Source organism: Pyxicephalus adspersus, chromosome 2 (genome assembly GCF_032062135.1).
Source record: "Pyxicephalus adspersus chromosome 2, UCB_Pads_2.0, whole genome shotgun sequence".
In the NCBI taxonomy this organism is placed as follows: Eukaryota; Metazoa; Chordata; class Amphibia; order Anura; family Pyxicephalidae; genus Pyxicephalus; species Pyxicephalus adspersus.
The window spans coordinates 29,795,901-29,809,949 of NC_092859.1; the positions used below are offsets into that span (position 1 = coordinate 29,795,901).

General features: G+C 37.4%; 1 protein-coding gene across 4 annotated transcripts in view; it reads left to right on the forward strand.

Annotated features, from left to right (window-relative positions):
- BRAF (B-Raf proto-oncogene, serine/threonine kinase) overlaps positions 1–14,049 on the forward strand; it is a 55,125-nt gene that overhangs the window by 25,688 nt on the left and 15,388 nt on the right. The window contains exons 8-20 of one of the 4 annotated variants that reach the window (XM_072400210.1): positions 1,544–1,703; positions 2,469–2,508; positions 3,248–3,367; positions 6,638–6,777; positions 7,866–7,983; positions 8,331–8,415; positions 10,302–10,478; positions 10,937–10,983; positions 11,267–11,385; positions 11,574–11,705; positions 12,259–12,393; positions 13,092–13,245; positions 13,474–13,482. In XM_072400210.1, coding sequence (XP_072256311.1) covers positions 1,544–1,703; positions 2,469–2,508; positions 3,248–3,367; positions 6,638–6,777; positions 7,866–7,983; positions 8,331–8,415; positions 10,302–10,478; positions 10,937–10,983; positions 11,267–11,385; positions 11,574–11,705; positions 12,259–12,393; positions 13,092–13,245; positions 13,474–13,482 — 1,436 coding nt within the window. Of the gene's footprint in view, positions 1–1,543; positions 1,704–2,468; positions 2,509–3,247; positions 3,368–6,637; positions 6,778–7,865; positions 7,984–8,330; positions 8,416–10,301; positions 10,479–10,936; positions 10,984–11,266; positions 11,386–11,573; positions 11,706–12,258; positions 12,394–13,091; positions 13,630–14,049 lie in introns of those variants that run through there. The other 3 variants (XM_072400207.1, XM_072400209.1, XM_072400208.1) reach the window with 3 other exon arrangements.

Genomic DNA, 14,049 nt, shown 5'->3' on the forward strand with positions numbered 1-14,049 from the left:
AATTTCAATGTGCCAATAGCTGTTCCTTTACAGTTTTACAACTTACCATTTGTTTAATTTTGACGTTGTAATTTAATTTTTACCTCCCAGGTGTTCTTGTGGAATGCAAGAAAAAGCATTAGTGGTCATTTGGTAAAAATGCCAACTTTGAACAAAATATACGTTATTTAGACAAATGTGTGGAACTCCAACTATCACACAAGTCTGAGCTCAGTGAACATGCAATTTCAAATGGCCATTGACTTGATAATGGAATGGAACTTTTGAGGGGCCTGTCTCCAAACTGTTTCAGGGTTGGAAGTGCATGCTTGCCTAAATTGTATTTATACACTTTCATTTTAATAATATACTTCTCTGGATGATAATTGCTATATTATTGTGGTAATTGTGATGGAAATACTGTTCACTGTATTATGTATTTTATTTTAGGTATATTTATTTGATCTTATTAGGAATTGGAATGCAGCAACCTTTTCAGTAAAAATTCTAAGGCAAATTCCAAAGTGATAATTAAAACAATTTCCAACTATTAGTTGTCTCCCTGATCATCCTCCACAAAGCAGTTGAATGACTTGGGTGTATACAGGTAGGGCTGTTCATCGTAGCTGCCGTGGAACACCTGTATGTTCGCCAAGGCAAAAGAGAAGAATCCTCACGTTTTTGTTTTATGTCGTCCTTATTTTCTCACCCCATTCTGTCTTTCCACTATAATTTTTTTTTTTTTTTTTTTTTTTAAACCTTTGTTCCATTCTATTATTATTATTAATAAACAGGATTTATATAGCGCCAACATATTACGCAGCGCTGTACATTAAATACTATTGCCATTTCATACTGTGACATATTTGCATGACATTTCTTTAGTTATTGTCATAAACCAGATTAGCTTTGTAAAAAGCCCCCATGTAAGCAGTTGTATTCTTACTTCTGGGAGCTATACTATTGGACATGTCTGTAAACTAATGTTTCCTGGGAGAAAGGGAATGTCCTTGGCTTCTCAAATCAATATTGTTTACCTTTTTAATAAAGTGTGTGCCTGTGCAGAAAAAATGCAATAAGCCTCTCCAAAACATGCAAAATTCCCAAGGTTTCTTCTTTAAGCTGCAAGAACTTAAGGTCTTGCTTTGACAATATGTCTTCTGTTGCACAGAATTTTCTAGCAGGATTTTGGCTTAATTCGATTTTCATGAAGATAAAGTATTTTTCTGCACTTTAAGCTTTTTGTATAAAGGCGGGGAAACTGGAAGCCTTGCAGGGAATGTCGTGTGTGTGTGTGTGTGTGTGTGTGTGTACCCTTTTAAAAGCAGTAAAGTGTTTTGGTTTAAGTCCCATTGGTGTCCACAATAACATAGCTCCAGCAATCATTCTATAAATTATCATGTCCTCTTTTACTTTCCTCAAACTTGTACAACACTGCTTACTGTCTTGTGTATAACTGACATATTGGTAAGGGATGTTGATGTGCCATTGGACATTTCCCCACCTAATTATTTATTCATTTACCACTATAAGCTTTCACAATCTATTATTTTCTTTCTTACAGGTCTCCAAGCCTCCCAAGTAGTTCTCCGTCCAAATCAATCCCTATTCCCCAACCGTTTCGACCTGCTGATGAAGACCACCGAAACCAGTTCGGCCAGCGAGACCGTTCGTCGTCTGCCCCAAATGTTCACATAAATACCATTGAGCCAGTAAACATTGATGTAAGTAAATAGTGCTGCTTGCTTTTAAAACCCTGACTGCCAGTGAACTGGCTTTGCTTGAAGCTATATTCTGGAGAAAAGTAGAATTCACTAAAGAGTTGGGCATACAAAACTGTGATAAGGTTATCACTGTGCAGTGTTTTTTTTGGGCATATTCATTATTGAAAGTTCTAAATGGAATAAAAGAGAATTAATCTTACTATATATGGGATTACTGGAAGCTACTTTTAAAGGTAAAATTCTGGTACATAATCCTGCTGTATTATGATAAATTCATAACTGGAATAAAGGGTGTCCATTTTAATTTTTCCTTGAGCTCAGCTTTATTGGGACCCTAGAAAATCACAGACTGTCTTTTATCTTGGTCACTAATGGAAAGAAATTGCAATGTGTTGACCACACATGAGCAAACTTTCCAATTAAATTTTTTTTGTTACATTTTTGGATAACCATATATGAAAAATAGCGGTTCTTCAAATATTATTTAGAATGCTAAAATGCCAAACATATATCCTCCAAATAAACGTGTTTGGTATTTCCAGAATAGTGAACTTAAAGTCTAATTTAATTTCACACATTATAGACAATTTTGTGCTTGTACCCACCTCTATAGTACTACCCATAGTTTTAGAATAGAATGTCCAACAATCTCAAAAAGGTGTGTTGGTCAAGTGTACATAGTTGTGTACCCATGGGTGCTTTTACTCTGTGAGAAGGGTTCTTTTGGTGAAGGTATAAGTAATAAAATGAAGTTGTCTTTTGTAGGATTTAATTCGGGACCAAGGTCTTCAGCGAAGTGAAGGAGGTAAGTAAGATTGCATCTGTAAAGTAGACGTATTTGACACAACACAAATTACATAAAACTACCTGAATACCACACATAAGGTCTCTGGAAGTAGAAATTGCTTTTATGAACCCCTAGCTAATGTTTTTATTAGATACTGTCATTTGTTGAGCCAGTAGAAAACATATTTATTAGACTTAAAATAAGCCAAACAAATAGTTAGTGGCTTGGGCTTGGCCAACAGTGGCTTGGACTTCTCATGCCCTGGGTTTTTTTTTTTTATTTTTTGTTTTTTTTTTTAAACTAGCAAACTTTTCTTAAGTTTTTGCTTTTATTACTAATAGGTTCATATTATGGGGACTTTCTAACCTATATGTACACCTTTCTAAATTTTTTTTAATATATGTAACACCTGCTTCTGTAACCAGTATTCATTTTCTATAAACTTTTTTTTTTTTTCCCCTTACATTACTCAGAAACTCCTAGTCTAGCCCTAACACGTTCTCCCTCTTCTGCATAATAAAATGTTAATTTAATGTCTGTATACTGGAATCATTTTTCTAATTATGTCTTAATTCTGCCCTCCTGCTCAAACTTTTTTTCCCTTCCTTTTTTTTTTTTTTTTTTTTTTTTTTTAACCCCTTTGCTACATTTTAATATTCATTTTCTACTCTTTTTTTTACCTTTCTCATCCCCCATTCTTTTATTTATTTATTTTTTTCCCCCTTTTGCTTTCTTTATGCCTGTGTTTCTCCCGCAGCCCCCCAGGTCCAGCCGACCCGCTGCCTTCGGAAATACCACAATCGGAACCCCAGCCCACTCCTCCATACACTCCCCAGTGAAATAGTCTTTGATTTTGAGTCTGACCCCGTTTGCAGAGGTAGTTGGGCTGTTTATCTTACCTAACCCCCTCACCTTGGAGTGATTGTTTGGTTGTGCTATAGACACTCGGGTATTTACGAGTTCTTAGCAAGCCATATGTGAGCTTTAAAGCAAGGTCTTAATAAACCTCTGTAGCTGAAGGAACTTTGGCGCAATTATTTCTCCAAAAGCACTGAAGTGCACCTCTGCTTATTCTACCCAGCACAGCTAGCTGAGCTGCAGTCACTGCTGGGAGGAGGAGGAGCAGGAACAACCAGGCTGCAAAATTGTGCGAAGGAGAGTAGCAGGGATAGAACAGGTATTGCTATAATGGGGAAATAGTAAGGTGAGTTAATTGATCAACGAGTGGCAAAAGAAGGGAAGGGGGGGGGGTGAACTGAGCTGCTAAATGAATAGATTTAAACTGCTCTACTTTAAAGATGAAATGCTCCATAGTTCCTGCAGCTGCACAGGTAAGTACCGATATGATTTTAAGCTCTTTTTACTATTTGGTTAAATTATTTTAATACCTGTGTGTCCATAGCCTGGCCACAAGTTCACGTTAAATTTCCTGACCTCCAGAATCCCATAGAAATGTCTCGCCACTGCTTTCACTGCTTCTTGTACAGGTGTTCAACACAGACACTGCATAGTATTTGTTTACATTAATTTTTCTTGAACACGGTATGGTATGTAGTTCTAGCGTGCTAATTGTAATTCATTACACATGAATCTTTTAGGAGTTTGCACCTTCAGCAGTGTGTGCATGAAAGCTTACACCTAGCCAGTCTAACTTTTAGATAAAAATTTGAAATCTTTCCTATCACTAAGCTTTTCATAGAACCTTCGCATGTGTTTTTGTTGTGCATGTTAGCAAAACTTTTTTTAGGGGTATCCTATAGAATTTGTGTTTTTGCTGTGTAGTGTTGTGGTGTGTGTGTATGTATGTATGTATGTGTGTGTGTATATGTTTTTGTTTTTTTTTTTTTTTTATCCTTCATGCCTTAAATAAAAACCTAGAAAGGAGCATGGAAACTATTTTTTTCCCTCCCTCTTATATCCACAGATTGCCAGGTTTACCTTGAACTAGCAAACTAGTAATTAAAATATTAGTTTTGGATGGCCAGAATTATCAAGGCAACTGGCCAGGCTAAACCTGGTAATGTTACCTAAAAGAACAAGGTTTGCCTGTAGTTCCCTTTAAATCCTGCCTGAAATTTCTACTGAAACTGGCACTTCACTAGTGTCAATCTCTTGGTCCCCTGCTGACCTTTATGTTCCATAGGACACAAAATGTGATAAAAAAGGTCGGTGGAGGAGCCAGGAGATTATTACACATGGAATTGTTGATATCTGAAGAAACATTATCCTGATAGCTTTAATACTGTGGATTTAGCAGCACAGACAACATTTACAACCCCTGGTAAAAACTATGGCATTTCTACACTTGAAAAAGATCAGATATGACACACAACTTTTTTGCATTGTAAAACAATAAATTACGTATTTCCTGACACATGAAAAAATATCACAGAGAAATCGTCTGAAGGACATGGGATTTACAGTCAGAATAGCCAAATATAAACCAATTACACCTAAATAAAACAAGGTTATGGTGGGCTAATGAGAAGCAGTCATGAACCCAGGATGGTTTGATTAAAGAAATATTCAGAATTGCAAATCTCCATTGACCAATGAAATGATTCTGGAATGTTTTGTTTCATGCAGTTCCAATGAAAACTATAAAGACTGCCTGAACATCAAAAAGCTAATTTCTATACTCGTTTATAACATGGGGTTGTGTCAGGACCAGGGAAGATGATAATCATCCCTACTGTAGATGCACAGGTGTACATCAAAACTTTGGACACTCCTATTGGTGGAAAGCAGGTTTGATGATTTATGGTGGAAAATAAAAAAATTTGTCCATGACAAGGTTCCATTCTGCAATGTTGTCTGCCCTCTGCTATAAGAAAGTTGGAACCTGGTTGGTGAAGAATATTGTTTTTTCATTAGTGAGGATCATGACTGAAAGAGTTCAAGATAGTGGAGGTGCAAAAAAGTATGAAGTAGAATTTTGGGGGGTTGATTCCATAAATTTCCCTTACTTGGTCTGAACAGAATGCTCAGCTTTTAAATAAAATAGTTTTGTGTCATGTCTGTAATTTTTTTTCCCTCAAAATTCATCTGAATGCACATGCTAGTGATTCACTAAATAGTGATCATTTTGCCAGAGCTTGTTTAAATTTTTTTTTTTTTTTTGTTTTGTGGAACACTTTAATTTGAAGGTTAATGTTGACTACAGAATTGCTTTAAATTATATGCATCAAATTGTAAAACATGAATTTCATTTTTGTGCATCTTTTAAACATACAATTTGTACTTTACCCTTCATTAGTCTTCCATAAAGATGAGCAGTAGCCTAATATGTCATTTTGTTCATGTTTGTCAATAAAAAAGTGGAGCAAACCACATACAATAATGTACAAGAATGTGATTAAATATCACAAGTGGGTCAGCACACACATCTCAGTATTCCAAGTTACTTGTTAAGTGTGGTTTAAAACATTTATGGAGTAAATACATCTACTGCCTTAGAAATGGTTTACCATGTATGTATAGCCAATCAACTCTTCCGTTTTGGATAGAGTAAAGGAAGTGTTAAAACTCCTATCAGTTTGTTTCTCTGCTTTCTATATTCCATTTTGGTTAATGGACACCCAATCTAGAAGCTTATTTGCCTTAATCCATGGCCTGCTGCAATCCTCACCTCTAGAGAATTCACCAAGGATCAACTGAGCGGGCAAGGCCAGAAAAATGGAGATTTTAGTTGCGGGATGTTAATATTGTGGGAATGTTAATATTGTAGTAGGCTGGGACTGCTAGATTTAGGTTTTTCAAGCAGGAAAGCTAGGCAGGGAGGATAGCTACTTTCTCCAAAATTAGTTATCTGTTTTAGTGTTAGATGAGCAGACGCTAAAAGTTAGCAAACCCACCTTGAGTCCTAGAAGGCTGAAACAGTACTGTTCATGTGTCAGTGGGGTGGTGCAACACAGGCACACGTCTCTTTATTTATTGGCCTGCTATATGATTTTGTGGGGTGCATAGTATTGTAATATTCTTTATTTTTATGGAGTATAGATTTAATCAAAACAAATGCTTTCATCTCAACCCATTGTTCTGGCTCTCTGTAAAACCCAGACTTATGTTTGGGTGTTCTTTATTCACTTTTAAATCTGCATTTAAGCCAAAAAATATATTTCTTCATATTTGTTTTTTGGTTTGCCAGGTTCCACACCAGGGTTATCGGCAACCCCTCCAGCTTCTCTTCCCGGATCCCTCACCAATGTGAAGGCTCTTCAGAAATCTCCAGGTCAGCAGAGGGAGCGCAAATCTTCCTCATCCTCCACAGAAGACAGAAGTCGAGTGGTGAGTTTCTAGTGCACCTGTCGCCTGCATTTTTTTTCTTGATGGATATTTAGTTGGTGGTCTTATTAGAGGAACTGTTGATGGCACTTTACAAAACTCCAAATAGCAGTCCCTCAAAAGTAATGGCCAACTTTACAGCAGAAAAGACTGATGTTAAAGGGAATTTTGAAATGGGGTGAAGTGTTTACATACACTATATTGACAAAAGTATTTACACCCCTTTCCTTATTATTGGGATCATGCGCATAAAGCAAGTTTTAATATAGACCTGTTTTGACAAATTTGGTGCAGAGGAACTTGAGTGGTCAGCACTTCTTGAGCGCACCATACTGATCACCTTTGGACTAAATTAAAATGCCAACTCTGAGCTAGGTTTTCGTAACCAACCCCAAAAATGCCTTATGCAGAATAAACGCAAATACCCACAGACACTTCAAAATCCTTTTGAAAGTCTTGCAATAAAAATGGAAGACTGTTACTTTCACAAAGGGGAACAAAGTTCTTCATGACCATGGTTTGGGAATGGGATGCCTAATAAGTGTTGCTGAACTTTTGGTCACGTACTAGTCTTGGCCATTAAGATTTGTTTAAAAACAAAAAAGAATTAGCTGATCAAAAGCTTATCAGGTAGTAATGAATAAACTGAGACCAATTTATAAGACAGGAGCCTGATTATTTGCACAGGTTTCCTATAATTATCCTAAAAGTTGGAAATTTAGCAAGTCTACAGTAAAACCAGGCCAATTTCCAATCAACTCCCCATACCCCAATCGTTTCAGTAATGTAATATATATGTGCTGTTCCTAACTAATCTAGATGACCTGAGTGCTGGTAAAGGATGACCTCAATGCAGAGCCTGCTCCTTAGCAGTGGTCATCTTACCCTTCCCATAGCTTTACTGCAGTTTAGTTGCTGTAAAGATTGTGGATTTTTGGGTAGGTTGATATTTGACATCTATTCATGTTGATAGGCAAGGGGAAATTTTGCTTTTTATAAACTAATCCTAATTATAGGAGATATAGAGTAAATTAAAAACTTAATTTGCATGCTAAGTAGGTAAAAGATTTTCAATGTTTTTGTTCTTACAGAAAACACTTGGGCGTCGGGATTCCAGTGATGACTGGGAAATTCCAGATGGGCAAATCACAGTGGGACAAAGAATAGGATCTGGATCCTTTGGGACAGTGTATAAGGGAAAGTGGCACGGTACTGGCTTATGTTTTGTTTATGTTGACATTGCTGGTGATTGGCTTCTTTCAGACTGGCATTGTGGTGCATTTCTGGAGCCTAAATACAAATTAAACCTGTTACAAAAAACCACAGAATTACTTCAGCCAGATCCATTGCAGAACCAGGTTCTTCGTCAGTAGTTTTTGGCAAAATGTCATATTAAATCAAGTCAGACTGACATAATATGAGGGGAATTATACATTTTTCTTTTTAAGGTTTTTTTGTTTGTTTTGTTTTTTTCGTAGTTCAGTTATTAATTGAAAGTATTGCCCTGATCACTTTTTTTTTCATTATTATTTTTTTTTTCTGCCTGCATATTTTAGGAGATGTAGCTGTGAAAATGTTGAATGTAACTGCACCAACTCCTCAGCAACTACAAGCCTTTAAAAATGAAGTAGGCGTGCTCAGGTAAGTCTTAGTCTGTTTAACCCCCCTAGTGTTCTAATTCTGTCCATATTTGCACGCAAAAAGTGTTTTAAAATCTAATACATTTAATAATAAACTTTATTTAAAAAAACAAAAGTGTTAAAAAAAAAAGTGAAACATGTATTATAACTGTACAGTAGCATATATATATGTAAATTTCCTTGTATTGGACTCAATACAGCTATTGAATGCAATACAAAATTATTTGAATTTCCCGCCAATCCCCCCACCTGCGGCTGAAGGACGTGTCCCCAGGACTTGTGGGGACCAGAAGGACGCTGGGGAACACCAACAGAGCACAAACTTTTTTAAGTTTAAAGCGACCCCGCGTTTCATTTAGGATTCCCGATTTTAGCATGTAAAATCCACTTGGGAAAACCGCTAGGGGGGGTTAAAGGAAAACACTAATGGGCTTGTTTGTTTTCTGTGTTTACATTGTAAAGTTTTTATATTTTTTGTTTTATCCTGTTTAATGTGTATAATCTTTGTTTTATATATAGGCATTTAATTTATGATAAATGATTTGTAGAGGGCTATGTTTAAAATCTGAATAGTAGCTGTCTACATCAGGGGTCAGCAAACTCCGGCCTTTAGGCCAGATACAGCCTAGCCAGTAGTTCGTGCCGGCCGGCGGATCAGCCAGGGGGCGTTAGGAACTGCGGAAGCCGCTGGAGCTCCGGTGCTGTCCCCTTGCAGTTGCTCACCTATTTACTGCGGCCGGCGTTGATACCCCCGCTCCCGCGGTAAATAGGGAAAGCTCCCTAAAGGTAAATCCCTCTCCTCCAAAATGCATACTGAGGAGAGGGATTTCACTTCAGGGGGTGTTCCCTGGAGGTGGGTGGGGCCATTAGGGTGGGTCTGGCCTAGTGTGCTCCGCCCACCCCATAAATTGCAGAGTGACCATAAAACTTTGCCGACCCCGGTCTACATCAAACATAAACCACAGTCTTATATCTTGCACAATTGTATAGGCTTTGGCCGTGTAGCAAAATTTTACTCTTTCACTGCATACTGTAATCTTTTCCCAATACATCTATTAATTTTCCAACATATAAAACTATAAGACAGTACACAGACAAAAACCAATAACAATAAACATACAAAGCTTAATAACAGATGGTACAGCATAACCATAGGCGAGCGTATCTGCAACTATAGGAGGACCCAGACAATGAAATAATATAAACTGTGCATTGGAAATGCTTATCATTAGTTGTGTTGAGGAGCCCAATATTATACAGTTCTGTCAACGGGAGAAGTTAGCTGCACCCTAATATGGAGCACATAAACAACATTAACAACCCAACAAGACCCACATATAGGGGGAAACAAAAAAAAATAAATAAGGAAGGGGGAAAGGGGGAGGCCAGCTTCCAGATATCTGGACTTTACAATCCCAGCATACTGTAACCTTACAATGTGAATTAGAAGCTGCACAAATCCGATCCCACATAATTACCTGGCTGAACAACGACCAACATCATTGTGTTCTTTTTTTTTTTTTTTTTTTTTTTTAATACATTCATTGGATTTTAACTTTGTCACTCCCAAAGGGCTCAGCATTACTTGTGAGTATTATTACTGCTTCTTTTTTCAGAAAGCTATATTAAATAAAAAGGCATTTATTTGCTAAGAGCAGGTGAACGTCTAACACTTTCTGGTGTTAATACACCCTACCGCAAAACATTCTCTGGCCCATTACATCCTCATTACTGCCCAGTAAGAATAAGCAGCAGAGTAGAAAGGAAGTTTCTTCACAATCTGAACACCCTTGCCATACAGCAAAGTTGTTTTTTTTTTTTTGTACTTTTATTAGGGGACGTTAATCAATAGTGTTTTCATGTGTTCAACTGACCTCTCTGTTGCAGGAAAACTCGACATGTGAATATCCTGCTTTTCATGGGCTATTCTACCAAACCCCAGCTGGCAATAGTAACCCAGTGGTGTGAGGGTTCCAGCCTCTACCACCATTTACACATCATAGAGACCAAATTTGAGATGATTAAGCTGATTGATATTGCACGGCAGACAGCACAAGGCATGGAGTAAGTAGGCTTTTTTTTTTTTTGTTTGTTTTTTTGTTTTTTTTGTTTTTTTTGTTTTTTTGTTTTTTTGTTTTTTTTTTTTTTATACGGAACTTTGCAACAGGTATGTGTTATCTGTGACTGATTGAGGACCTCTATTTGTAAAGGCTTTGGCACTTAATTTATTCCTTCACCTTGCTTCACTATTCATAAATCGGAGATGACCACTTCCGTGCTCACAAACTATACACTACTGTACTTGTCTTCTGTTGGGTAGAATGAGTTGCCTGTGTCAGTTTGACAGTAGGATGAGCTATGTAATAACAGGGAGAGTGGACAGCAGTTACCCCAAGGCGTAAACATATAATTAGATGCATCTGCTTATGTTACTAATTATCTCTGGTTATATTTATGCCTTTGCTTAAAGCATATCTACTGCTTATATTTTTCTCTAATTTTATCTGTTCTTTTATCCCCAGCTATTTGCACGCTAAGTCAATCATCCACAGAGATCTGAAAAGCAATAGTATCCTTTTTTTAACATTGCACTGTTAAGTCCGGTACCAATCTGAAGCCTAGGTACATACAAAATTGCTTTATGGTATACCAGTTTACTCTGTGTTTCTGTAGTGGCAGGAGCACCCCTTACACCCACCGCAATGGGTGTAAAAATCTGGGTATAACCTCCTGCAGCCACTATAGTTGGCCAGGGAGGACCAATCCTTTTTGAGGGGAATCTTTTTGCCTGCTGTTTGGTCAACTGAACATAAGAACATGATTTATCTATCCTTAATAGCTTTCCCCCCTAGATATTTTTCTTCATGAAGACCTCACAGTAAAGATTGGTGATTTTGGTCTTGCTACAGTGAAATCACGGTGGAGTGGTTCACATCAGTTTGAGCAATTATCAGGTTCTATTCTATGGATGGTAAGAGACTTTTAAGCCTTAATTTGATCTTCTTGATTTTTTTTAACTTTCACGGAGCTTTAATTAGTAGGAAAAAAACACGTTACTTCAGCAGGTGGATTCAGTCCAACTTTTATTACCCAGTTTGTTTGATGTCGTCTAGCAATTTATGCTTTTATTAAAATCATTTTTATGATCATACCTTTTAGGCTCCAGAGGTCATCAGAATGCAGGATAAAAATCCCTACAGCTTTCAGTCAGATGTCTACGCATTCGGCATTGTACTATATGAATTAATGACTAGCCAACTACCATATCAAAATATTAACAACAGGGACCAGGTGAGTTGTGTTTTTAATGGTGACCTTGTGCTGTGTAATTTGGAAGAAAGTATTCCGCTCAATAAATAATTGACCCTATTGTCTTTGAGCTAACCCAGAGCTTCCTTACTTTGTTTGACTTTGGGAGTGGAGTGGTGGAGAGAGAAAGAAATTGAAGTTTGAAGCTCAAATCCAGGCTTTTTTCTAGGTGTCCTGTCGTAATTTTTTTGGTCTTCTTTCTCCGGGGCTGGTGGATTTTAAAAGCTGCAGAGGGTGACATCACATGTTTTGGTGCTGCCCTGTTGAGCTTTCCCTTGTATGGGCAGGGGGTTATAATACCTTAGTGTTGGATCCATTAGTGGCAATATCTGTGGGGAAACAGATTTATTTATTTATTTTTAACTTGGACAAAACTTCAGTTTCTTTAATCTCTGATTTTACTGTTTGTTGGTTGTTTATCCTTTTTGATCATATACTCAGTTTGAATTGCTTTGTCCAAAATTGATTAGAACTGGTATTGTGACATTGCAGGAATACAGCAATTCTTAGTTTTCCTTTTTTCTAATGTTGTCAGATCATATTTATGGTTGGTCGAGGTTACTTGTCTCCGGACCTCAGCAAAGTTCGTAGTAACTGTCCCAAAGCGATGAAGAGGTTGATGGCAGACTGTCTGAAGAAAAAGAGGGATGAACGGCCTCTATTTCCACAGGTAAAAACAACTTGATATGGAATTGATATGGAAACCTACAACTGGACAACTTCCAGTTGTAGTAATTTTTTTCCTATTCTTTAGTCTACAGACTAAATACAGCTATGTATTTGGCTAGAGACGTTCTACAGTCTAGTCTATGGAATGTACTGATTTTTAGTGGCAAAGGGTGTTTACACATTTGTCTTGATTATTGAAGCCTGGCAAGCTTCTGATTTTCTAAACTAAGCACTTACAATATTTACCCAGAATTTTATTTAAAACTGTGTGGGAAGTAGCTGTAGGCAGGTGGCAGCCCCTGTGTTGTGACCCAACTTTTCAGTAACCGCCCCAACTTCTGGCTAAAAGAGGCTGGGAAGAATGCTGACTTGTGGTTGCGTTTTTTGCTAAGCCATTGATGAAGAGGGTAACTTAAGGCAAAACTTAATCACTGAATTCTGCAAAAGCTTTAAGATATTCATGTCTTTTCAAAAGTCCTGGTTATTTCTAAATCTTAGCTCCGATAATGAAGCCTTTTTTATAGGCCCTTTCCTGTGTAGAGTGATGGCAATTGTTCATACCACACTTTAACAACTTAATTCTGTTAGTGTTTACATCTACATTACAGCAGGATAAACATGATCAGCCTCATATAGGTATAAACTTTTTCTCTTCATTATTTTTCATAATCACTAAACTTTCTTTTTTTTTTCTGCTAGATCCTTGCCTCCATTGAACTCCTGGCCCGGTCATTGCCAAAAATTCACCGCAGTGCATCTGAGCCTTCGTTAAATCGAGCCGGCTTCCAGACAGAAGACTTCAGTCTGTATGCTTGTGCTTCTCCAAAAACGCCCATCCAGGGTGGTGGATATGGTGGGTTCAACTGTCATGGCCTATAAGCTGAGCTGAACACCCTGTCCCCTCCCCCTCAATTCTACTTACTAGCGCCCCTGCTGGCAGGAGTCTATAAATATCTGTGTGACTCTTTATTGTACACACACAACACACCAATAGCTGTACATTCTATGTTTGTAAATATTCTGTTAATTATTTGTATATACACTTTGAAGTGCTGGCTGCCTTAGATTTTATTGTGTTCAGATTTATCAGGTGTCTAATGGTAATAAATAAAAGTATTGGAAATAAATAGAAATACCTTGTGCCTACGCTAGGTTGATTGCATCTTGTCCTATTTTGTCATAACATTTTTATTTTCCAAAATAAATTTAAAGCACTTGTTTTTTTAAGGCACCAGAACCCAGCATGTCATCTGTCATAATGAGGACACTTATTCCTGTGTGAATTGACCAACAGAGGATTTCCTCTTATTTTTTATTATTAAAGTGGACCTACCATTGTGAGGTTTAAAGCGGCCATTGCTGAACAAGTTCTAAACATTGGTAACTGCCTGGGTGTAAAGCTTATCTTTTCGGTTTTCGTAGCTCTAGTCACAATGCTAAAACAATATGCAGCAGGATGGCAATCCTCTAAACACCAGAGCTACATACTCATTGTGGTAGAAATGTCCGCTTGCATATTCTTTCAATGAAAAGTCCACTATATGGAAAAGTGCAGAGATCTGCCTAAAGAAGACATGGATAAGAATAAACACCTGACAGTGGTGTTTTGTTTTCCTTTTAATCCTTGCAATGCTGTGAATTTGCTTCTGGTATTTAC